Source organism: Desmodus rotundus, chromosome 1 (genome assembly GCF_022682495.2).
Source record: "Desmodus rotundus isolate HL8 chromosome 1, HLdesRot8A.1, whole genome shotgun sequence".
Taxonomy (NCBI): Eukaryota; Metazoa; Chordata; class Mammalia; order Chiroptera; family Phyllostomidae; genus Desmodus; species Desmodus rotundus.
Window position 1 is genome coordinate 43117326 of NC_071387.1, and position 27030 is coordinate 43144355.

Sequence of the window (27030 nt, forward strand, 5' to 3'; positions counted from 1 at the left end):
CTAGCTCTGAGTGCGGCTGAGTGCCTTCCAGGGCTGAGCACCTGCAGATACTTGGGTAAACTGTTCTTCCCCCAACAGCTGTTCTCCACAGGAGGTCCAGCAAGTGCTGGGCTGCCTGGACGGGGAGGCACTGAGGGGCTCCAGACGGCCCACACAAGCTTAGTGTTCAGCGACTGTGGAAAACTGATTCCCCAGGAACTGCTGTGTTGAGAGGAAACATAGTACTGAAGAAATTCCCCACAGAAATGGCTGGGAAAATGACTTCTTGAAAGCTCACCACGATGGCCCTTTTGTATTTTCTTTTGGGAGTTTATCCGTATGGATAATATTTTCAGGACCTAAAATGATGACACCTATTTTGTCAATACTGAGAAGGAGAACAGTCACAGGTGATAAGGGAGGGGCGGGTCTACCCTCTCTGGTTTGCCCTCATTGCCCACGGAGTCTATTTTTGCATCACCAAGGGGGATGGAAGCTGGCTCTCAGCATCTTTCCTTGTCACAGCAGCTGATACCGTCCACGGTGGAGAGTTACACCTCACAGAGATTCATAGGAGGGACCAAATGGGGACAACTCTGCCACCACAGCTCTACCCCTGCATCTCAAATGACCTCTACTAGCCAAACTTTCTGTTTTAAACCTTTCAGAATTCTTCACCAGAGGATGTTTTTATTGACTTTAGAGAGAGAGAGGAAGGGAGAGAGAGGGAGGCATCACTGTAAGAGAGAAACATCAATTGGCTGTCTCCCATATGTGCCCCAATAGGGGTGGAACCCACAACCTGGGTAAGTGCCCTGAACGAGGATCGATCGAATCTGCAACCTTTTGGTTTACAGGACAACACTCCCACCAACCGAGCCACTGGGCCACTGGGCTATCTTTTAACTGCACAGTGTCCTTTGCTTTATGTAGTCTTTCGAAATCTTGACTTTTTTGAAGGAAAGATAAGTGTCCAGCAGGGAAACTATTTATTGCTCTCTTTAATAATCCTTGATACACAAATTCCTTCCCAAACCTGACCTAAACACCTTTTCCTTGAGATTTTTGCAGACCAACATGAGGGACACCAGGAGCAATGTGGGCCTTCCCTTACTCCCTCCCCACCTTTCTGCTGTGCTTCTTGCCCTCAGCTCCCAGTCCTGAAAACGGGTTTTGAAACAGGGCCAAGGTGACAGGACACGAGGATTCCTTGCCACTGGGTCTGAGACTGAGAGGTTTTGAGTAGAGATTTCCTCTCATAAAATTAAAGCTTCGGAATATGCCAGAAGGAGGAAGTGCCAAAAGAAACCGTCTCTCCCTAGCTGCCTCGGTAGGAGGGATGCTACTAGTGGCAAGCACAGCAAGGACAGGGGAGCCAGGCCCTGGAACATGGCCATGTGTGGATTTGGGACCTGGTGCAGCTGTTTCACATTTAAGGAGTCAGCTGCTCAGAGCAATGTTTTGGGGGAACTGTAGACAAATGAACTCATAACATCCTTTACATCTCTCTGTGCCTTCAGCTTCCTTCCTCCGCTCCAGTTTGCCTCTTTTGGGTGGCTACTTCCCTTCCCGAGACGGAAGATACACAAAAGAGCAGCAGTCAGTTTAAGAAATGCTCCAGACCCAGAAGATGCGCTGTGGGTGCCGTCCTGATTCCCAGGTGCCCTTGATGGGGGAAATTGAGGTAAGCCTCACGATCGCTAGTTGCTGAGAGTCCAAAATGCCTGTTTCTTTTTCTCTGACGTAAGTCACGCAGCACTCTGGGGTTCAGCACTTTGCGAAGAGCAAAGCAGATGTCCGCGGTCCAGGAATGCATGTGCAACCCCGCCAGTGACCTCGTCATCCACCAAACGCCTGTGACGGACGGGCAAGTTTCCTCACTGAAGTCATTTTGGGGGAAGCCAACAAAAAAATGCCAAAATATGCAGGAAGAGCCCAGAAAGGCTGAGGACGCTGTTTTCCAAGCAAACAGCAACTGCAAAGGATTATTTATCTACAACGAAGGGGGCTTGAGGCCTGAGCCACACATGTGTGAAGCAAACCTTTGCACTTCACTGTCAATGTTTCGCCTGGATACTCTTTCAAGTTTGACACAGATGTATAACGGTAAATAAAGAAAAAAAAAACACAGAGAAAAAGGTCTTCTCTGGCTTCGGTAGCAACAGCTAGTTGACCTCCATTAGTCATGTAATTGTGCACCTGAAGGCCATCCTTGCCGAGAGGAAGGATCAGGCAGGTACTTGCAATTACCTGGCAGGCAACAGCCGAGACCCCCGCTTGCAGAGGGACGAGGGCATGCTCAGCTACCTGAGGCCAAAGCATCCTTCTGTTCTTTGCACCTGCACGCACTTATTCTGGCTAAGCTGCGCCTCATAAAGCACTAAACCCAGGCTTCCCCATGTCGGGCGGAAGCAGTTAGTTAGGTTTTAAAGAACACAGCAAGTCTTCTAAGCACAGAAATGAAATGCACCTGAAGATTTTGGAATCTGTACTCCTAGTCACCTAGAAGTGCTATTTATTGTTCCCCCCTTTTCTCACTGTCCTACAGCAGATGGAGTTTGGGGATTCTGAAGAGCAACTGGCTACTGCTCAGCCTCACTTTTGGTTCTGCAGGCTCGCACTGGCCTCGCAACTCCTCTGGCCTGTTGTTCGTGTCCTAACAAAGGTCACCGCTGCCATGGTCCCCTGGCATGTGGACGGATGGCTATGTCTACATAAAAGGTTGGCTTTCATCGGGACCCTAATGTGTCATTGATGATGAGGTTTTTGCTCCCATTAAATGTTCCCCTTGGAGGAAAATATCAAATTAAAAGAATGTTTTAGGTTTCCTGCTGGTTGTGGTTTGTATTTTAGGGTCATAATGGCAATGAGGTGAACAGGACATGCTGACATTTTCCCATCTGGTCCCACTTGTTGACAAGCACACTCTGCCCATACTCCCAACCACTCAAAAACCCAAGGGGGCAAAAAGCCAGTGCTAGAACATTCTGGTCTTTCATCAGGATCCTGGCAATACCTGCTGGAGAAATGTGTGGAGGGTGTGGTGAGAAGGGAAGAGTAAGAAGAGAAACTACACTGAGTGTCCTCTTGGGCAACAAAGACTAAAGGGCCAACGTTTAAAATAGGGGTCAGCAAACTACACAGTCTGTCCTCAAGCCAAATATGACCCTCTGCTTACTCTATAAATAAAGTTTTATTGGAACATAGCCATGCCCATTCATTTATATTGTCTACACTGTAATGGCAAAGTGGAATAGTTGTAACAGAAACGTGGCCAGCAAAGCTCAAAACATTTACTAATTGACTGCAGAAAAAAATTTGCCAATATCCATTTTAAAACAAATAGAATTTCCTTGAACTTCAGAAAGTGCTCGGGCAAGAGAATTCAGTTAATCTGTACCAAATGCCAGCAGACATTTAAAGTACAGGAGACACAATCTCAGAGCCCTAAGGAAGGAAGTAGTGCCCTACATTTCATTTTTAGGATAAGGAACAACAGATGGCCTTTGATTTTTCTTCAGTATCCTTTTACTATTACCTGTCATGTTATACTGTTCTTGGTAGCTTCACACTCTCTATTTATGTGTGGGCAGTGAGTGCTATGACCGTCCTACCATGACACCTATGTGCCCCTTAGTTAGTTCTCAGGATGCTAAGTAATGAGCCGCTGGCCCTTTCTTCCCTAAAGAAGAGCTGAGTGTCAGGTGACCCCTACATACTGGTGAACAGAGGCCATCACCGTACCTGTTGGCCAAGAGCTGGGACCTGGTTCCTGAGGGCGAGGTCAGGTAGATCGCCAGGTCACCCCTCCTGGGATGGGTGATGGTTATGCGCACAACTACGTGTTCCAGGTAGTTGACGTGGTGGTTGGGGTTATCGGAGCAGCCGGAAGCTTTGTAGATGGAGCGCACTGCACTGTTGGGGCGAATTGTCCTGCAAGAGAGAGAGAGAGAGCTTGAGCAAAGTGCATGGCATAGCTCGGCCGAGAGATCCCACAGGCCTAGAATGCCATCGCATGAGCTAATGCAAGCAGCTGGTTGCTGGAATACGAAAAGACACAGTGCTATCACCAAATGGCTGGTTCATTTAAAGGAGTCACACTGGGTAGGTACTGGGGAAAGATGTAAGTGAGAGGAAAGGGGGAAGTAACGGTCTTTCATCTTCACCTAGGAGGTGGGTATCTAACTTGAGAATCTCCCCTTGTTAAAACACAGATTGCTGGGCCCGGGCCCCACAGTGTCTGATTCAGTCAGGCTGGGGCAGATCCCAAGAATTAGCATTTCTAGCAAGTTCCCAGGTGACAGTGATGTTGCTGACCTATGGAATACACTTTGAGGGCCACTGATATAGGGTACTGTGGTTCAGTGAACCAGGGGGTTAGTATGGCCTTGAGGTTTGACTCTGGTCTACCATTTCCTCGTACACCCTGGGCACACACCCTCTTGCCCACCAATGCCTGTTTTCTTCACTAGCTTCCTCCCATGTGGCTGTCCCCCTGAACACTGGGCTGCAGCCACACTAGCACAGTTCAAGCTTGGGGACAAATCAATTTCCCACCTCAGGGCTTTAAAGCAGTCTGCCTCAAGTGCTTTAATTCTTTTTTTTCATGGTAAAAGTAAATTTCACTCTCTGAGGCTGTCACTGAACCACAGGAAAAAATATGCTTCCACCTTTTATTTTCTACTGTTTGTATTTCCAACATTAAGTTATTGTAATTTGTGATTATTTACTTATATTTTTTGGCTTGACTGCCCCTAGACTGTGAGCTCCACAATGCGGAAAGCATTTCTTATTCCCCCTTCTATCCTTAATGTCTCTCTCAGCACTTGATATTCAGTAAGGACAAGAAAAATAGTTGCCAAACTGATAAATAAATTGTGAACGAATAGATAAATATTCCCACTGATCTCATTTCCTCATTCATCAAATGGGAATATATACCCAAGTTTTTACAAAATTTTAATAAGAAAACACTCATGAAGTTTCTAGAACTTGGCTTGGCCCTTAACCAGGGTTCCATAAATACTGGTTAATTTTTCACTCCTTTATCTTTTTCTGTTATTCTTTGCCACAAAAGCACAGAATACAAAAAAAATTTTTTTAATTCATTATTTCTGCTTCACAAATTTTCAAGAATTATAATGGCTCTAGTTTCATCACAACCAAAGTTCATAAATATTTTTTCTGAGAGCCAACTCTCTAAAAAGAAAGCCAAAAGCAAAATACTAATCAACTCACACAGATGAGTCCTATTCTTTGGATTTAGCACCTAGGGGACATTCCTCACTATCCCTCAGTCAACCTGTCAGCACAGCCTCCAAGTTCGTGCAGCTGAAACACGGGAACGGGCCCTGAAATCCCTAAATACACTGCAATCTCATTTACCGTGCATTTCCCACCACTCTGAAGAACTACATGATATGCAGTTAAGTTTCCAGACATATGGTTTAGTTTTTTTGGAGTGCACTCACTCACGGAGAATACTTGTACCATGAACAGATATACTGACAGAGTAGAAACCTTAAGTATGCCCATCAAGGGTCCCCCCAAATCCCCTTTTGAGAGATGCTTGTCTTTTAAGGACCCTTGGGTCCTATTGGTATGGATTTAATAGCTTAGCATCCTAGACATTCAATTAGAATTTTATAATTAGATTAGAAAAAACTATGCAGGGTTTTGGCTTCCACATGTAACACAAAGCTATCCTGAGCACTTGTGCTGGCCTGTTCTCTTTCAAGGCACGGACATGCTGGCTGTTTGCAGCAAACATTACTTGATTTGTCGGTCTGTGCTCTCCACACACACATGCTGCTGGGGAACAGTGGTCCACTTCTCCGCCTCCATCACCATGGCTTCTGCATCCATCAGTCCAAATCCATAGAGATGGCTCACTACAAAAGGCAAGAGGCTGGTCAGCTATGCTGTGGTTACGAGCAACCTAAGCTATACATATTGAGTTATAATTTCATTTAGCAGAGATCACAGACACATCCCTAAGGGATCCTAGCTTTCAATAGAGCAACGATTTTAAAACAAATAAAATAAGGAAACAATCCCAACAAGAAAGCAAGATGAATATATCACTCATTGATTATCATTACTAGTAACACAACTATCATTTATGAATTGTTACTACATGGCAGGCACTAGTGCATATTTTACATTTAATCTTCCAAACAACCTTAAGATGTGAGTGCTATTGTCATCATCCACGGATGAGAAAACCGAGGATCGGAGAGAAACCTGGAGGGGATTGCCTAGCAGTTCGGCGGCTGGGCTGGGGTCTAATGCACAGTTTGCTCAAAGGACTCACTGTTAACCACTTGTATTCAAGTGATGACATCATCAATTTTGTAAGATAAAATAATAGGTTTAAAGAGAAGTGACAATGTATACAACTTCTCCTAGTGCAATGAGAACTTACATGCAAGAAATACCAATTTTCTGACTTGCCTAGTATTTAAGTTGAATATCCCAGAAAAACCAAATTATTACCTTTCCTGTGGCATATGAAAAATGTATTAAGCTTTATTATACATGAAATATGTGGAGACTTCTTGACTTTTATGCCAGCTTCTTATCCTCACATGTAATCTTTTAGTCCTCAATGAGAATACCTATTGATCTAAAGGTGAATTTGACATAATTGTCTCAGAAACTTCAATTACATATAGGAATATTTTAATGGTGATACAGCAAGATGGATGTGTATAGTTCTTTCTGGAAATACATTATACTCTCAGTTGAATACTTCAAATATTCCCCTTGTATTAAACTGTCTCATGTCTTCATATTTAACATAAAGTCATACTTCAACCAGATCTGTAGCTTAAAACATTTTCCTTATGACATTACTTTATGCAAACATTTCTATAGCTGCCCAGGCTTATGGATTATTTAAGTACTCCAGCTTGAAATTCAAGATGTTCTATGCTATATCACCATTCCACTTTCAAAACAAACTCCTCACCAAACCCTTTGCCCTGGAAAAGGCATTTCTTTTCTAAAGACATGACGCTCCCAGTCTTAGCATGCTCTTTCTGCTTGCCTGCCTTCGCTCATCGTGCGGGGCCCTCCGCCCGGAATTCCGTCACTACTCCTAGGTGAAGAGTCAGACTCTACTCTTACAAATTCCTGAAGGCCAGGCTAGTCTATCTTCTCTTTCTTGAAATATTCTCTGGCCTATGAAAACCAACAGATAGTTAACTGAATTCAATCATCTGTGATAAGTGAACTGTTCTCCTTTATAGTGCTGTATTGCTAATTAATTTGTCAATCCATCTGCCCTCCTGCCCATCCATTCACACAACAATCCACCCACCCATCGATCCACCCACCCATCCATCCACCCATCCATCCATCCACTCACTCGTTGATCCATCCATCGATCCATCCACCCATCCAGCCACCCACCCATCATTTCTTGAGTGCCTTCTCTGTGCCAGCACTGTAATATGCACTGAACTTTTTACCTGTGCCACCAACTGAATTGATAATTAACTCTGTCAGCATATGTATTTTTATCACAACTACATTATAAATTGCTGATGGCATAAACTGGGTCTTATATTTCTTTATATGTTTCATGGGATTGAGCAGACCATTATACATACAAAAGGAAAAAATATTACAGTATATAAAAAAAGAAAATTGTCCTAGGATTCAGAAATACTGCTCTATTTCTGCTATTTGCTAATTATATAACCTTGGCCAACAAGATAAAATATCTAAACCACAATTTCCTCATTTTGTGGTATTATTATCTATCCCATTACCATTGCTAAATTAAGTATATGTCCCACATGAGAAAATCTGTGTAAAGAACTATACAAATGGAAGAGCTCATTATTATAATATCAGGTTCAGCTAGTCAGAACATACTGAATAAAATTACTTTGCTATGGCAAAGATTTAAGTAGGATTTTAATACATGTACTTTTGCAACTTACATTATGAATGATTTTTTTTCTTGATTATAAAGCACTTCACATTCACCATAACAACTTGTAAATATATCCAGAAAAGAAGAAAATAAAACTCACTGATAACCTCATCACAAATTAGTAACTGCCATTATCAATTCTGTGAAAGCAATTTTGCCTCCTTAGTTAAATAAGAGACAGAGTGGCCCACGATACAGGAGAAATGTCCAGTTTGGGCTTAAGGAAACCAATGGTTGAGGTCTTTCGTTGAAGTTCATGTAAATCCTGTGTTCTCCCTCATGACCTAACCACAGCCTACATCATCTCATCAGGAACAGTCTAAGGTATTTTCTTTTCCTGGGGGAATTGAAACTGTTGCCAAAGAGGCTATGGCAGGCTCTCTCACTCCACACAGTGCGCAGACACCCCCAGGCTAGTGGTAAGTGGTTTCCAACCAGCCAAACTTAACACTTTATCTCAGTTTAGGGGGGAAAAGATGACAGACGTGACAGGTGTATGAGTGGGTGGGGAAGAGGGTCCGTGGAGGCCTGGCGAGGACAAGGGCTTGGAACGGTCTGCAGAGAGGGCTGCCTGGCTGTGGCTGGGCTGCACTCTGCTCCCGCCACTGCACCAGCTGGCAACCTAACAGCCATTAGGACATAAATTAACACACAGTCACCAAATACAGCAAACACTTCATGCCCGTTAACCACTTGAGTTAAGCAGAAAAGCACCTTGCGTCTTTATGAAGGCCATAAATTTGTTTCCTTTTCCAATTCAGTTCCTGCCCAACAGAGACTGTCCGTCCACGCAACACTTAAAGTAGACATTCAGAAAAGGGACTCACTAATTCCACTTGACTAAAGGCTGGCAAATCAACAGAAAGAAATGTACATTACTAAAATATTCATAAGTGAGAGAATTAGATCAGATCAACAAAGGCTATTGAGTAAGCAATGGAGATTTTTAGTATTTTAAAATACTGGAAATTACATATCTGTCCACAATCATGATGCAGAGCCTAAGAAAATGAAGTAAATTTTTCCTTTTTTAGGGGGTGGTGGTGGTTGCTGGCAATACATCAACCTCATGTGTTCTGATTGACACTTATTTGGGTTTTGGTAAATACTAGTGAGAAAATAATTACACAATGAATGTGTTGGGCAGATAAACTCTTTCAAGAACACGGTATCACTGTGACCGGTGTGCCCCAGTCGGATGGGCTTTGTCCTGTAAAGAGAAGGGCATATGCCTGGGCTGCGGTTCAGCCCCTGGTTGGGGCACGTACAAGGAGCAACTGAATGATGTTTCTCATATCAATGTTTCTCCCCCACATCTTCTCTGTTTTCCCCTCTCTCTAAAAATACATAAATAAAATCTTTAAAAAAAAAACATGGTTTCCACAGGGGAAATAACCATTAGTTTGGAGGCACTAATAATTTTTTGAAATGCAATTACAATTGACATACAATCATTTTTTTATATAGTATAAAGTTTTCACTCTAAATGACCTACAAATGTAGAAACATGGATCTTCCTCTGGGTGGTCATTTGAGTTGTCTGCCTGGCCCCTCACACCAGTACCATGACGGGCCACGAGGAGTATGATCGCCCTCCAGTGGCCACAGAGCACGAAGTGAACGTACAGGACACAACTGATAGAAGACATTTTATTTAATTCACCAAATGGCATAAAGTGTTTACAAGAGAACTATAAGGGGAAATGGAGGTGTTCTTTTTATTACTGACTCCTGTAAAGTCATCTTTAAAACTAAAAAAAATTTATTCCACAACAGAGCCTATGTTCACATTTTAGAAACTGATGATTACAGCAAAAATACCATGCAAACAACTGATGGCGATATGGCCATCCCACAACTGAAGTAGTTTTATTTATGCACATTTCTCAGGCCAAGCTCAGAGCAAAACCTGAGCCCGAACATCGCTTTATGCTGGTCGAGTGGAGCCCTCTCCACACAAACACTGAGTAAAGTACTCAATTCCCTGACGTTTGAATACTGTCACACTGGCGTGGCAGGCGTCTAGCCAGTCCAAACAGAATTTTGCATTCTTAGGTGTGCTGGCAGCAAACATGGAAATCATAGTTTTAACATTAGGTAAGATTCAAAAATCAATATTCAGAGAGAGATTCAGGGACAAGGCTTGCATATAGAGTAATTAACAATCTTAAAACTACATTATTGAAGCATATTTCAGGAAGTAAAACTTATTTCTTGGTAGAATGATGTTGGGCAAACTGAATAAATGGAATTCGAAAAACTTGCATAACATTATATTTGTTCTATTAGGCTGCGTGACTGTTTATGCAGATAAGCTATAAAAAAAAAAAAAAGCAAAATTGCCTTACGTAAGAAGTATAGCTAGTTTTTGTTCAAAGGCATCTAAAGGCATCTCTGCTTGGACCAGTCAGAGGGACAAGAAAAGGCAGGAAAATAGAGAATGTTCTCCACCAGGTGTATTTTCATTTTCTGACGAGATCAGAAGTGCTGAGAGAAGCTAATCATTAAGCACACAAGCAAATGATAGCGTAGTCTGAAAGCAGACACAGTTAATTTAAATAACAGTTCTAGCTAGGGGGACAAAAAACTCAATTCTAAAGAAAATCTAGAAAGCTCAGCAGAAAAAAAAATTAAAACTTTTTTGAGCACAGGAAGCAATAACCAGGGAAATCTGGTATATTTTCATCTCTTTTAGTGGGCTCACTGGAGCCAGCTACTTTAAGTCTTTATTTCTTTTTAAATATTAGACTGAATGGACATTTCATAATGACTCTAAAATGACTGTTAGGAAAGCACTGTATATTTAATAAAGGAATTGGTTTAAAAAGGATTTTTAAAAGAGTTTTTGAGTTTCCTGAAGCCTTTCTGCTACCAGCTGTCAGATGCACAAACAGTGTTATGCAGTACGAGGAAGCAAGCACAAAAACTCTGCACAAGGAGCCTATGAGGAAAGTAAAATGTTGCCTGTAACTGAAAAATGCAATTAAATGACAGCTATCCATTACTGAGTATTTAGTATTAAAGTCTCCCCAATTCCTTCCACTGAGGAAGTCATTGCTTACGACTAGCATGCCTGACGCCTGGGTTTGTCTAGAGTTGTGCTGGCGTTAGTCACGACAGTCCAGTGTCCCAGGAAGCCCCTCATCCCACGTGGAACCAAGTCAGCACTGCCACGATGCTGTCAGGGGTGGCGCAGAGCTCCCACCTTTTAATATCGACGCTCCAGTAACTAGAGGGTTCGCAGGCATCCTTAACTGAGATTCATGTTTGCTAAGATGCATATTCTCACCGAACTATGGAAAAGGGTCAATCAATCTGGCTTCATTATTGGCTTATAGAAAGTGTCAATGTCAACACACGTCACCACCATGAGCAGCTAGCATCCTGTATCATGCCACTTGGGGGGGTGTGCAACACCTACTGCTATGTAGTCAACACAAGGAGGATCCACAAGAAAGAAAAATGATGTGTGTTCTCAGGCAGGGGGTGAGACAAGAATAATTTCATGATTCCGCTAAGAAATAATTAAAAGCACTAACTGTGTAATCGCTGTCAAGATAAAAGAAGACTTTAAAAGGGTAAGAAACCAGTAAAAAAGACAATGGACGTGAAGAAACCTGGAAGAGCCTGGTGTACACAAAGTACTCAATAAAACACTAGCCAACACTCGGTCAGGTGAGATGACCTGCGGGGGGAAAGTGATTATTTCATTTGCCTTCGGTGCATGCGTGGGCTTCAGAACATTCCAGGGACCAGGACAGAGCCTTCTGGCTGAATAATCAAAAGGCCTGCCTATGGCTCGCGGGGCAGCAAGGAAACCAGTAGCCCTGGAGGGGGTGGCGTGCGGGTGAGGGGTCAGCAGGGGATAGGCATCAGTGGGAATAAGGGGGTGACAGCGAAACTGGGGAGAACTGAAAGTCCACCAGGATTCTTGTGTCCTTGGCCATCAGTCAGGCCGTGGTTATTCTCACCCACCTACAAGCAAACCACCAGACTAAAAGGCAGTCATGCAAATTCCTGTCTTGAGGGGGCTGCTGGATCTGCGATCTGCGGGTGGGTAGAAACTCCAGCCTGAGATCAAAGGGCTCCTGCACCTGTGCCGTCCTCCTTGCAGCTCTGGGTTCTTTGATCCTCAGCCGCACCGAACCACCTGCTCTGAAATAACAGCTCCCACCAGGGACCCTGGGCCTCTCGCACCCATTAATCACACCAGCCGAATGTGCAGACTAGCAGGAGGGGGTGAAACGTGAGCGGGCCTGCGACACTTTCCTGGGGCTCCCCTGTCCCACACCCGTAATGTAAACACACGAGTTCTGCCTTTTACAAGTAAAATTAAGCCGCTAAATGCCACAACATAATGGAAGATTCGTAAAGATGAAAAGTGCCAAGTAACGCTCTTTGGTCTCCTGTGTCAGTATTTCTTCACCCAAACCTCTCAGGCAGATGAAAGCCAGGCTGCTTCCAGAACTGCCCATCCCTTTCCTCACTCCCTCCATCTCTTCATCAGGTACCCTTTTAGATCCAGTGCGAAGGGCACACCGTCACATCAGAGTCACATCAGAGTCGCAGTCCCTATACCCTTGCCGCAGCACAGTGCAAAATGCAGACTCCCTCAGGGCAGGAAAACGGAGCAGCGGCACCTGCCTTCTTCTGCCTGTTTGTTTTTATTTTTCCCTTGCTCTTTCTAAAACCTCGGCTCCAGTAACAACTCCAGCCAGACCCAAATGTGCCAGCCGTCAACAGCGCTACTGCGGATTTGCACGTGGAAAGCTTCCAGACACCGATACTTGGCTGTCTGCGGGGTCTGTACTTCAAAGCTCCTCCCGGGATGGGTTTGGTCTGCAGCTGTAGGTAGTCAGACGGGCTCGGCTTTGCAGAGACACAGTGAGGAGATTTTAGGAGAACACTGCTCAGTCCTTCTTTTCCATGTACAACGGACTTGCTCACACATGGATGCATATGTACTCTATTATATATACATCTATAAAATATATATTTACTACCTTTTTTTCACTTTCAGAGTTAAGGTAAGGAAATATGCCTACCTTCTCTAAAGGGCCTCCTTCCATTGTAAGAAAAACAGTATCTAATGATTTTTTCTGGACATTCCTCTTTTATTTGCTTCCAATATGATTATAACAAGCAAGAACTTTGCTTAAGTTAATTGACTAGTATTTCTTGAATGGAGGTAGGAAAAGTATTTTACTAACTTTGGGAGACCTAGTCATGGCTCACAGGACATATGCAGATCACGACTGTGCTTGTGTTCAGGAAACGAAGCATGTTGGGACAGAGGTGAGAACAGGATAAAAGATACACTGTAAGGGCCTTTGGGGGAAAGTTGATTGAAGATGGGATTGACCGCATGGCAACTCCCCAGTCTAGATCTTGGTGTATAACCTGAGCAAACAATTACCAGGCTGGGAGCAGCCGAATTCTTATTTGTGAACTAGTCACTTTTTTTTTATCCTCACCTAAGACATGCTTATTGATTTTAGAGAGAGGGCATGAGAGGGAGAGAAGTAGGGAGAGAAACATTGATCGGTTGCCTCTTATATGAATCCATGACCAGGGACCGAACCTACAACCTAGCATGTGCCCTGACTGGGAATCAAACCCGTGACTTTTCGGTTTATGGGATGATGCTCCAACCAACTGAGCCACACCAGCCAGGGCTGAATTATTCACTTTTTAAATAACTCTTAAATACTAGTCAATTTATCCTTACTTTTGTTTTTTTCCTTAAATTCTCATAATAGAAAGAAATAGAAAATCTAGCTGATATTTATTTCAGGTGAGTGCCTTTTCCTACTCAGCGGTTAACAGTGGTTGCAAAGATATGGTCATGTTTCATCCATCCACAGAACTACGGCCCCCCTGCAATGGAACCAGTACTCGCTGTTGGTGTGATGATCACAAAGAAGAGTGACAGCAAAAAAGAAGTTACGCCTTGCAACTGAAAGTGTCACTATTTCAGTGGGAGGAAAGCTAACACTTATCCTTAGAAGTTTCAAGTACTACATAAAGCTTATCATCTCACCGTAGTTTTTTGGCTGAAGGGACAATAAGAAGGAGTTTTCTGTAAAATCTTGGAAAAGTAGGCCATTAGTAAGGATGGTACATGCTCTTAGCAGAAATAAGACTTGAGATGGTTCTGAAATTCTTAAGTAAGAGTTGGATTTGTGGAGGTAATTGGAGGTCACTAATGAGAACAGGACATGGGGGCTTCCCGGAGGAAGTGGCGGGGGCCTGGAATCACGTGGATGGAGGTAATGAGGGGCCAAGGATCAAGGAAAAGACATCATTTAATTGGTATTCTACAAAGTTTGAGAAAGGTGGTGTTTTGTAAAAGATGATTCATAGATTGTTTTGAAAGTTCTGAGTTTTAAACATCTTAGGAAGAGCCTTGTGCAGAGAGAGATTCAAGATTGGTAATAGATGAAGGTGGTATTGAGATGTAGAGCTGAAATTCGCTAATAAGGAGGTGGAACTTGCAATGGAAAGGAAGGCAGGGATGTGACAGAAAGCAGTGAAATTAAGAGGATGCGTACGCGAGGGAGAGCTCCCTTGCTGGAGAGAGCAAGCAGGAGGTGCCCCTGCTCTGGGTCTGCCACCTCAGCAACTGACCTCAGCGCGTGGTAGAGGGAAAAGGAGCTGGGAGAAAAGAATCAGTCAGTGTCAGGGAGGAACTGGCTATAGGTTTGCATCACAAAAGGCAAGGAAAGAGATCTGGACTGGGTAGATCAAAAGCATAAAATCCCAGAGACAAACAAGCGGCAGCCTTCTGATTTGGCAAGTAGGAATGACTGCAGTCTCAAAGAGTAATTTCACTTCAAAGGTGGAAGCGGGGAAAAATTACAGAGAATTACAGAGGGACTCAACAGTAAGGAAATGGAAGCAGCTCATTTAGACTACTTGGAAATGTTTAGTTGTGCAAGGAAGAACAGATTTAAGGCAGGAGGATAATGGAAAAGTTTGCTGCTCCCCCCTCCTCCCGCCCCTCCCAGATGGGGGGTACGAAGTTTGAAAACAGAGGATTACTGTCTGAAGGAAAGGAATGAGTGTCGCTGGGAACGAATGACTGAGTGACTGACAAGGAATGGGATTTTTTTGAGGGCACCTTTCACAAACGGGATTCATTACCTGACAAACAAACAAGCCCCCCCCAAACCCACTAATTTGAGAAACTGTTTTTTTTTCATTTCTCTAAAGACGGTACTTCATTAGCACCATCCATTCAAAGGCACAAGAAAGAAGTTAATTCATTACACACAGTGGATGGCTTGGGCCCGTGGTTCCCAAACTTGAGGTGCATCGGAGTCATCCAAGATTTGCGAAAGCACACGAACTGCTAAGTCCCACTGATCAGCAGTTTTCAGGGAGGTTCCAGAGTTCGAAATTTTAACAAGTTCCTGGGTGATGATGATATTGTTCCAGACCCTACTTTGAGAACCACTCCCTGAGGGTATGAGGGCGACCCAGCACCCTCGCAGAAGCCCCACCGAAGCAGCTGGTTAATGAGGCTATCGTCTCCACCAGGCGCAGCCTCTCTGCAGGCGCGGCTCACACACACCCTTCCCTCACACCAGCGTCTTTTCATGTCACGCACATTTTTGCTTCTCTTACAAAGATGTTTTAAAAGATATAGTTCTCATAATTAACCTATGGATATGTCATCCCGCACTCTTCAAGCACAATTTGGCCTAGATACTTCCTTTTTTTGGATGCACTTTAGTCAAGGAATTAAGTTCTATGCATCATTAATGCCGAATAAGGGTCTGACTGAGTTGAGATACAAAGTCATGTTTAGTTAAAAAGTTGGCAATAGTAAACACACTGAAGTTTCCATTTAATCTATTTAAATCTATTTTGTCTAATCTTTTACAGTTGAAGTGAATTTAATGTATCAAGCATGCTTCCCAAAATAAGATGCCTAGTAGAAACTTTTTTGGGGGGGAGGTAAAAATAGTATCTTACATTTGCACTTTATTACATATTAGCTAATGAAATCTTTATAATGGTCCTATTGACAAGATAATATTATTCACATTTTAGAGCTGAAAAAACTTAAGTCTTGGAACCTTAAAAGAACTCACCCAACCCTGGCTGGCGTGGCTCAGTGGATTGAGTATTGGCCTGCGAACCAAAGGGTCGCTGGTTTGAAACCCAGTCAGGGCACATGCCTGGGTTGTGGGCCAGGTCCCCAGTAGGGGGCACACGAGAGGCAACCACACATTGGTGTTTCTCTCCTTCTCTTTCTCCCTCCCTTCACCTCTATCTAAAAATAAATTTTAAAAATCTTAAAGAAAAAAAAAACCCTCACCCAAAGTCACAGGGACTCAATCCGAAGTACTTCGCATTTCCTTGTATTACACACATACCCATTGGTTACTGTTGTGTAGAAGACACACAGTATTTATTTCAACTCATTTCTCAAATCAAGCATTAGCCTCAGAAGAACAAGGTAATAAAGAGGGTAAATCATTTCAGGTATTTACCTATATATCACAAATGAACAGTGGAGCATTTTTGTCCTTTTTTTTTTTTTTTTCAAATCAGCTAAATCTGCTCTGCCCTTTAAAACTCATCAAAGTATCCTGCTCAGAGAAAGAAACACGTGGGGTTTGGAAGGAAAGTTAACATCTGGCCCATATAACCCTCCTCACTATTCTTGCTGAGAGAGGACCTTCTTCAGGCATTTCTATCAGGGGTTTTTCCTGAGGGTGGAGATCTTATTAATGTGGAAAAGATACCTTATTTTCTGTTCACGCTTAGCCATTTTGCTTCATGAGAGCTAACTGGGCATGCAGGGATGCAAGGGTGGCACTGAGTGGCCAGGAAAACTTCCCAGTTGTTGACATCCAGGAGCAATCACAATGTCCTTCCTTTTGGCCCTTTCAGAGGTGACTCTGGGAACTTACAGGTGTACCTTGTCTTCTGATAAAACACCATCAAATGAAGTCTGCTGAAGCCATTACTGAGATGTGTGATAGAAGCTTAATTGCTTTAAAATGCCTACGGCTAGCAAGATGTGAACGTGTGTAAGGAGTATGAATTGAGAGCGCAGGAAGAAGGGAAGTCTGGACCTATTTATTTCCCAGAAGAAGGATCCAGATGGGTTCTGCACGGCAGCCGCCTGGCATGTAACAGTACCTCGCTAGACGCAGTGGCCTAGGAAGTCATGCGTAGGACTGGGGCAGGATTAATTTTCAGGGTTTCTTTTGACTCTTTGGTTCTGGTTTATATTATAGACACTGGCACCAATATATAGATCTCTCGGGAGAGAAAAAAGGGATGGCTAAGAGACACGCTCAGTAACAATGTACTTTAAAAAGATGTAATTGTGACGCTCTTTAGGCTCTTCTGACTCTCATTCATTGGGCCACCTTATTGCTCCTGACCCAGCTTTCAAAGCTAGAGCAGTGCCCTTTCCCCACAGTCTCGTGCGGTCACAGCAAGTCAGAGCCCCGTGTCCCTGCTGGGCCACAGCGGACAGGCGCTGCAGTCCCTGCTAGGAATGCTGACGCCACAGTCCGGACTGACATAAATGTCTAACTTGAGCGACACAGTTCCTCCTACGCACCTCAGTCACATTTCCCCCTTTCACATGGAAAGCCCTGTTCTTGGAGGAAAAGATGGTCTGTGGGGAGTGCCTTCCGAGACAGCCGGATGAGCAGCCCAGAAGCTTCGGGTAAAGCCTGTTCACCGTGGCCTGACGTTTGCGCCCGTGCAGCCTGCACAAGTCGGTATTTATAAGGCCTCTGTACCCCAAACATAAACGGTCTACTGAAATGAAATAATTATACGTCTGAATTCATGAAGCTTCCATCATTTTTGGTCATAAAAAAGGGAGAATGTAAAAAGAATCTGAGAAACACGATAGATTTGTGCCGAGCATTCACACACACTGAAAATTCTAAGGTTTAACTCCAAGTTTTGTCTAGAGAGCTGGCGATAAAGAAAGTGATGAAATCATCAGATATTGGAAAACTCTAACTCGGATAACACTGAGCTACTTTGCTAACAAAGTTTCTGTGTGTGTCAAGGTCAAAGCAATAAGTAAAGGTAAAAGTGAACAAAACCATCTCTCAATAGATACCTTTAAAAATATGCCTGTGCTTTTAATAATTGTGGGAGAAATTACAACAGAGTTCCACGTACGCAGGGCTACTAGGTGGGACCGGCCTGAATTAGAGAAAGGCCGCTCTTTCCTTAAGGCAGACTTCATCCCACTCTGGGGCACACGGCTTGGTGAGTGGATCACGAGCCTGATTGCACTGCAACCGACCACGGCAGCCCTATCACAGAATCCTAGGCATTTCTTGGCATTTTGAATCATCTCCTCTCATTCTTTCATCCTATGTGGCTGGAATTCAGTGGGGGGTTTAGGCTTCTAAGATGCACGATATTGAATTCTAGAACAAAGCTGGACACATAGCTTTTGCCTTGGCTCTGAAGATACTTCTGAGGGTGAAAGATGAAAAGAAGCAAACGATTTCCAGACAAAACCATCTCAAACAGTATATTAAGAAAACATACACATTGTAGCCCCTGGCGGGTTCAGAAAAGCAGTGCAGCTTCCTAGGACTACAGACGATTGCAAGTTTGCTTCATGGCCAAGCAAAAGAACATGCAGGCAAACCTTAAAGGAGAGAAAAAGGAATTCTTAAACTGGACATGCCTTTGTCACACAACCTGCAACAGTCTTACGGCAACTCAAGAGGTTCTCCAGAATTACGTCACCTGCCTTCTTTACATCTCTGCCAAGTCACCTGGCAAACACAAAGACTGCAACTGTATGTGACAAATAATTCAAATACTGGACGTTAAGTGGCTTCCTGAAGGTCACAGTGAATGATAACAACCAGCAAAGAGACTTAGGTCGAAGGAAATTTGTGAAGCCTTCTCCAAGAATAATCTCTGTCTTGACATTTTTCAAGAAGCAATAATGCCACCACGCCCTTTTCCCTGAGTTTATTAGAAATCTATTTCAAAAAGCGTTTCTTTCTCTTCTTTGAAAAAAAAAAAGAATTTAGCAAGGATGATTATATATCCCAGCTCTATAACTCTTCTCATTTAGGAGGCGGTCACGAATTTCACTGAGTGCCACAGTCCTTAAGACAGAAATCCGCAACCGCAAACGGAGATCACATACAATGACCACGGCAAGAGGATTTTCATCCGTGTTGGCGAGTAGGTTTCTTACAGACTTGTCATTTGAGAGCGCACATCACAGGGCCACTGGATTTGCACCATCAGTTTAAGGAATGAAATTCTCACATCAGACAAGCAACTAGAGCCCACTTGCTTCAAAATCATCACTATAATCCAGCGCACTTTCTCAAAATCACAGTAATGGCTCAAAAATGGTTTTCAAACCAGCAGAGAACTCCTCACTCTAGGATTCAAGTCGCTCTGCTGTCAGTTCTTTTAAATTGCTTTCCTCATCGCACCATACCTGCCCTTTGTCCTCTTCCCCTACCCTGCTGGTGGCTCTCACGAGAGCTGGGTCTTCCAGTGTTGGTCCCCAGTCCTCCAAGACATGCAAATAAACAACACAGCGCATCTGTTTAAACTGAGTAACCACTCTAGAACCTATTTCAGACAAGCTTCGGTTCCCCAGAGTAGATCTGAAGTTCTCAAATGTCTTCCACCCTCTTGCATTTATTTATATTTCTGACCTGGGTTATGTAGGTGACATTAATGTAATTCATTAGTGATCAGCATGTTATATTTTTTTGATACTTTTGAGTCCGTTTATTGTTTATTGAAATCTAAGCAGTTTTGTAGAAAAACAGAGACTGAAACTAAGGAATTTAACCTTTTAACCAGAATCATCGACTAAAACCACTGACAAATGAAAACTGTAACCCAAATTAGATAAGAGAGACCACAAAGATGAGAATAGAAGTGTCCCAAGAAATGTGAGGATATACAGTAGTAAGTCTAATATTTGAAAGTAATAGGGAACTAGTTTTATTTTTCTAAGCTACACACAGTGTGTTAATGGCCACAGATCTCTGCATATCTATACATATATATGTTCATTTTTATCATACAAAAATCTTACAGAGCAGCAGCTGTTATTAACCCCATACTAAATGTTGGATGAGAATGACACATGCCACGTAGGCGATAATCGACCTGAGTGCATGCTACGAATGAAGAGCCGCTACACTCTGTATATGATACTGCTCTCCTGCTCCTTCCCCTTGCCCACACCACCCCAGCTGTGACGGCCTCCAAGCTATTCCTGGGCCACGTGCTTGCATGTGCTGTAAGCCAGCCCTGCAGCGCTCTACGTCTGACAGCCGGACGATGGCTCCCTCACTCCTCAGCGTCTCCGTTAAATCAGAGGACCCTTTTCTGACTGTCTGATGTTTAAAGACTTGTAATTTGCCCACACAGATATCTGTGTGTGAGTATTCACACCAGTTTTACAACAATCCCAAATTGGAAACCATAAACCCGCCCATGAAAAAGTAAGGATACAAACTGTGGTATAGTCCTACAATGAAATACTATTTAGCAATAGAAAGGAACCAGCTCACATACTTAAGGACATAGGTAAACCTTAAAAATATTATATGAGACAAAGAAGCCAGTTTCAAATGATTCTACTTAAGGTCTACATCTACGGTGACAGAAAGTGTGTCTGGCTGCATAGGGTGGGGTGGGGGGCAAGGGTGAGAAAGGGCACAAAAGAAATTTGGGGGCTGACGATGTTCTACACCTTGATTGTGTGATGGTTACATGGATGTATACACACTTGGACACTTAAAGTGGTGCTTTTTATTACATGTAAATTTACTCCAATAAAGTTGATTAAGAATGTATGTAGTTACCCGGTAAATTTTTCATAAAGCTGGGATTCAGTCCCAAGTGTTTGACTTTGGAGCCCAGGCTCTGAAACAATATGCTGAGTTTTGTTTGTTTGTTTGTTTTAAATAAATGCAAAACCTCAAATAAAAAAATGACTGTGGAATTTAAGAGTCTCTGTAAGAGAACGGGTGTGGGCGTGGGGAGGGGAGAGAATATTCTGATAAGACTGTCTCGGCTGAGATTGTTTGTGGGTATCTTATTTTGGAACTGGACTCAGCATCCAGTTGTTAGTGACTCCGAGAAACCCGTTCATCACTTTACAGTCACAACATGCTGTGATCGCCGGGTCCAGGGCCCGACGATTTTCATCTTTGCCTAAAACATCAATTGCAACCACAACATATCAAGACTTGCTACCATTAAGAAGAGCCAGGCTCAGATGCAGAAAGAATGTTAAAAATACCTAGGGAGTCCAGCCTCATGAGCATTCATAAAATCGAGTTCCATCAGGTGACCACATAAAAAGAGATACCAATTTTCTGTTAAGTGTACAGGCTTTTGCATATTGTTAAAGCTCATATTTTATACACCCAGCTTTTATATTGTGTATTAATGACTAGAGAGTTGATAGGACATCGATAACTGCAATCAGTTCAGATTTCTATCATTATTCCCATATTGAAGCAACTGGTTACAAATTTTAAGATTTAGTAGGTCAAATTCAAGCAGATTTGTTACAAAGTCCTGAAGACATTTTCTCTAGCCCACTCAAGGTAATTCAGTTATCCCCAGCCCCAAAAGAGCATTCTAATTCCCAACGTAGTTCCACATCTTTATCCTCATTTTAGTGAGTAGAAAGCTGTGGTGTATGAAAATATACTTTGAAGACTCTTCAGGTTTGGTGTTTTCCATTTTCAAAGTACTTCTCATTCAACTTAGCCCTCTCATTATGTTTGGTATTAGTCACCCACATTTTAAAAAACCAAGTACAAAAACTTTCATTGGCTTCCTCAAAGGCCAAAGAAAATGTCAATGACAGACTCTCTAATAGAATTTGAAGGGCCTTAAGACTGTGGCAAACCTGCAAAACTACTCCAAATGTAATCCTCTTCATTAACTAATTACATCTGGTATAGAGATAATAGTCGCACAGTGCAACTGTCATTTCAATTCTATTTCGAAGATGGATGTTAAGTGTGAAACCACATGTAAACTTGTATATGTATAAACTTAGGTACTTACTAGGGATGAAAAAATACACCACCACCAAAAAAGCACCCCAAAGTGTAACAAAACTGACACTATCATTCAAAGAGCATCGCGAAGAAAGCAACATCTCTCATCTGCAGAAGATGTTTTTAAGCCTCACATATTTGCAGGCAGAGCTGAACGCTGACGGGACAAGGGCATGTTTTGGACACGAGGCTCTAGATTAAGCAATGATCAAGCTGTCTGCTGTCAGGGTTTCTTGTTCCCACATAAATGTCCAAGTGAATCATCCGCCAGACAGAAGAATAAAGGTAAAACCTCTAAATGATGTGTGATTCATATCTTTTCTATCAGTGAGCAGGAAGAAAAGCTCATAGATACAATGGTCAATAAATACAGAATGAAAGATTTTAAGTTAATACATAGTACATGAATATGAGTTCATAGAGCACAATGGTATAAAACAAAATCTTGAAGGAAAATCAGGTGGCATTTCCAGAGGGCAAGTTTCATTTGGTAGAATCAAATGCATTTACCCTATTCCCCTTTCCCTTTGCATTACAGAGGAGAAGAACCAAGTGCTCATTTCTGCAAATGAGAGCAGGACTGGAGTGAAGCATCTGATTCTCTATCATCTCTGACGCTGACCAGATGAGCAACATCTCTCTGACCTTTCTTCAAAAAGATAATGTGCAGATTACCAAGGAAGGAGCATTATGCAGCTTTAATTATAGCTACCAACATTGTATCAACATGCTAGGCAGCAAAGATGAAATATTATTTGTACAGTGAAATAATAAAATACAGCTTAGCTTTACGCCTCCAAATGGTAGCACATCACTGTATACACTCAAACCACATTTCAAATCTTTTGTTTCAATTCAACACATGGCATGCTCAATAGTTTCGGCACTTCTAATTCTTTTTAATAAGTGTTACAAACTGAAAGCAAGACAGGTAGGTATTAAAAAATATATTGGAACATCTTAAAATTACCAGCCCTACCAGTGGAAATAAAATGATGGCAATTAAAAGTAATAAAGGTTATTAAAAGTTAAGGCCTTGGAGACTAAGAAGTCATGTTAGACTGTCAATTGCTTTCCCCATGGTGGGAAATCAGTTAGAAATTTTTTTAAAAATCTAGTAGTTTAGTTGTGGTCAAAGAAAGAGTCAGTGGGGATGATGGGGAGGTTTCAGCAACATGCTGGTAGAAAAAAAGAGACTTACATAGTCTGGGAGGGCAGTGAAATGGAAGGCGTGGTAACCTCGCTCACTTAGTTGTCATTTTTGATTTTCAATGACATTTTTTTCATTCTTTCGCCTAGTAAAGATGACAGAAGGTCCTAATTTATTATCTGACGTCTATTCCTGTTCCTAGATTTAAGAGCGTTTAACTGTATACAGTCATATAATCCAAATACAAACACTTTGAAAAAACCTACAGCACTGATGTTGCATGCATTCAATTATAAATATAACTGTCCCCGCAAACCAGAGATAAGGACCTGGGGGAAAGAGCCTGCACAGCCCAGGAGGCTGGGGGAGGGAGGGGTGGTGGATGGGCAGAGCCCTCAGATTAAAGCAGTAGAAAGAAGGGAGAGTAGGTTACAACAAACAGCCAAGTTCTTCCTGCAGTAATACTAGCCATGGATTCTAGGAGAATGCAGAATTAAAGCCCTCAGCCTGGCTCCACAAACTCTGCTGGTCAAAATGCACATCACAGGTCGCAAAAGTCTCTCTACATTAGACTCCTGCTGCTGCTGAGGTTGGGGTGCTTCTACCTGATGGGAAAGCAATCATGATACTTAATTGACGAGACCTGGCACATCCCTGGGGCTTGACTGAAGGGGAAATAAAGGCGCGGTGTAAGTTTGTTTGTGTCAATTGCTCTGTGGCTGGATAAGATTAGGCATGCCACTGGGCCTCTGGCATTTCCTCCTACTGCCGGTGTTCAGCATGCGCTGGCCCGGCGTGCCCAAGGTGCTCAGGAAGTACCCATGAATAAATAAATGAAGAGACCACATAAATTCAATTCCATGAAGAAAAACACCCAGATGGTAAAAGCCTTCGCTTCTACAGCTGATTTGTACATTTTAAGAAGCACAAGGGAGTATGGAAAAGAAAAGAAATAAACAGAAAAGACTTTTTATAAGAGGAAAGGGAAGGAATCAAGGGAAAAAGAAATAATACTGGGAAAAAAAAACCCCCAACAATTTAATGGCAAAGTCATCTCCTGGCATTGCAAGTGTTGGTCAGCAGCCAAATACTGGAGTTTGGAGTTTTGTTCTCTGGGGGTGACAATGGCATCTGTTCATCTGGTCTCAAACAAACACTTTCCTATTCTCGTGCACACTCTCAAGTAGATTCTTTGATAGGTGTGTGATATTTATTCCACTTCTGTTTAAAGAAACTATATCTGGAGGGAGGTTTAAAGTCAAAAAGTGTCTGGAATCTAGCTGAGATTATCCACAACATGATCAAAATAATGTTCAGTTAGCCTTCATAGGTAGGTATTCATTGGTTTATATTTATTTTGAAAACCAAATCTTCAAAAGACATCTACACTCTAACAGGTGGTTATTATTATTACTTAAGCAGCAGCAGGATGGAATAATCTTAGTTCAATTAAAATGGTTAAAAATTAAAATCCACAAAATTGTTGATGAGTGGCTTCTATCTTTAGGGCTCCCTGCACTGTGAACTAAGCTCACCACAGCACTGGTTACAGAGCACAAGGGGAGCACAGGGAGGGGAGCTCTGTGCAGCCCGCTTATCAGTTCTCCACTCCTGGGTAATCCCACTCAGGGAAACCAACAGACCAATTAGTCGACGGCCACAATGTTTCACCTTTTCAAGGCCAGCCTCCTGGCCTGAATGAGAACCTATTCATGCCAGTCAACAGGAAGCCAGCAGCTGCTTCTGGAGGGAATCTCTCCCGTTTTCCAGGTAACTGTGGAGCAAGCCCGCCTCAGGGAGAGGCCCACGCTGGACTAGATCCCCTGGCTGTTCTCTGCTTAGTGTGTACTACATACGGTATGTCTGAAGAAATGGAAGAACTTTGTGTGAAATGGCCTCGGCAGTGTTTTGTGAGAAGTCATTCTTTAGGGTGTTACCTTCTCTGACGTTATCAGTGATTGGCATGACTCTCCAGCCTACTGATGGCGAGCCCCCAAACCAAACCGGTTGCTGCGCTGAGCTGCTTCTGCTTTACCTGAGAGAAGCAGACTCTGATGTTGATACTGAGAGGGCACATTGCAGAAGAGCACCTACCAAACAGTCTGTGAGATGATTCTCATTTTTAAAAAAGATAAAACACTCTTGAAACAAGTTAAATTGCTCAACATTAGGGCACAAAAAGCAAGCCCCAGCAAGCACAGGTGTGTGCAAATTCATTTCATGCGCACGTCCCACCGAGCGCTGGGACTGAGCTGCACGGGAAGAGAGAGGGCACCCGTGGCTGCACGCTTCTGCTTGGAGGCCACTTCCGTTTTCTTCCGTCTTCGCAGAAATGTTTGTTCATGTGTTCCTGCTCAGGCCTGCAAGCGCCGGCCGACCTAATTTAAAATACGAGCTCTTGCTGAGCTCTCATTGCATGAACCCCTTCCAAGAATCAGCAATTTTGGGGGTTTTTTCAGTTCTTATTTCATAAAAAGTCAGCCCATCTTTCTCCAGCCCTAGTGACCTGCATTCTCTCCTTCCTCAAAGCACATTACTTCTCCTGCTAGCCTCTGCCTGAATCACTTTTATTTGTGGGACGCTAGGGAGGGAATGGTAATGCTTAGAGTAGGAAAGAAAATAACTCCTTTTTTAAAAAAAATTCTTCTTATTATGATCATGTTTGGATGAAATATGGGGCTTGCCATCAGCAAAATTACAAAACAATTCCACTGGGAGTTCAGGCCAGTTCAGGGTAATTCATCTATGAAAAAGTGAACTTTAATTGTTACTCTTGGCAGCAATCTAAGAGAAGAGTGAAATATTATACTAAATATTGCCACGTGCAATAGTAAAATGCTCTCTCCTCCTTGCCAGAAAGAGTGTACAGCCCCCTTCAGAATCAGGTTTGGATCTGGCGATTTAGTCTAAATCCTGTTTCCCCCTTTCCAAAACCAACAGAGGTTTTCAAAAGAGTTGCGTTTTTTATTAGAACCATTTGCTCTTTCTAAGTTGCCAAAGAGGAATAAGTAAAAACTAAGACTTTTATTTGGGCTAAAGTTGATTCCTCAGCTTCATGGAGGTCAATGTACTTAGTCTGTGAACCTTCTGCTACGAAGTTCATCGCGGTGTTGAACAAGCCAAGGTTACGTTTTGGTCCCTTCTTCCCTCCAAACCTCCAACCTCCAGCCTCACTGATTAATATAGTAGGAGCTGAGAACACGGGGAGGCTAATCAAAATGAAACGTACATTTGGCACATTACACCCTGAATTCCTAGAGTAATGGGAATGTCAAATACTTCCGATGCTGCACATAACAATTGCCATTTGGGGATCAAGTGTCCTGATCGGGCCTTCGGAAAGTGGGATCCCAACAAGCACACCTGTTTCGATTACAAGCTCACTGAACACCGCTGTGCTACATAGTTTGCAGGCACGGAAAGGTATTTGGTGATACTCAAAAGCAAAGGGATGCTCTTGTTCTAAAAATGAAGGGAAGTCTTCAGTGAGGATATTAACCAAACAACTGTTGTATATGGTGCTGGTTACCTGGTACATTTATAGGTTTCGTCTAAGCATGAGATATAATAAGCTATTTGCAAATAGTTTTTTAAATTACATTTTTATATTTCCAGTATGAATATTTGCATACATCAGGTATAATTCACTAAGGACATATTAAAATCATACGTAAGATATCATATGTAGATAATATTAGTCAGCTTCTAAGACGGTTAAGTTGGGGAAGTCAGGACCCCCCAAAATTAAATGACTTGCCCAGGATTATTCAGCTTGTAACCAATGATCTGAGGATCAGAAGCCCAATTTTTAAGTAGATATTTTCTATGCTTTGAGATGTTTCCATCCATAGGGATATGTAATGCTACCAAGATTATTCGAGAGTAAATTTAAGTCTGCAGAT

General features: G+C 42.7%; 1 protein-coding gene across 5 annotated transcripts in view; it reads right to left on the bottom strand.

Annotated features, from left to right (window-relative positions):
- PCSK5 (proprotein convertase subtilisin/kexin type 5) overlaps positions 1-27030 on the bottom strand; it is a 421805-nt gene that overhangs the window by 174615 nt on the left and 220160 nt on the right. For all 5 annotated transcript variants that reach the window (XM_053923627.2, XM_045191544.2, XM_045191524.2 and 2 more), the window contains exons 11-12: positions 5753-5870; positions 3724-3912 (exon numbers count right to left, since the gene is read on the bottom strand). In XM_053923627.2, the coding sequence (XP_053779602.1) occupies positions 3724-3912; positions 5753-5870 (307 nt within the window). The remainder of the gene's footprint in view (positions 1-3723; positions 3913-5752; positions 5871-27030) is intronic.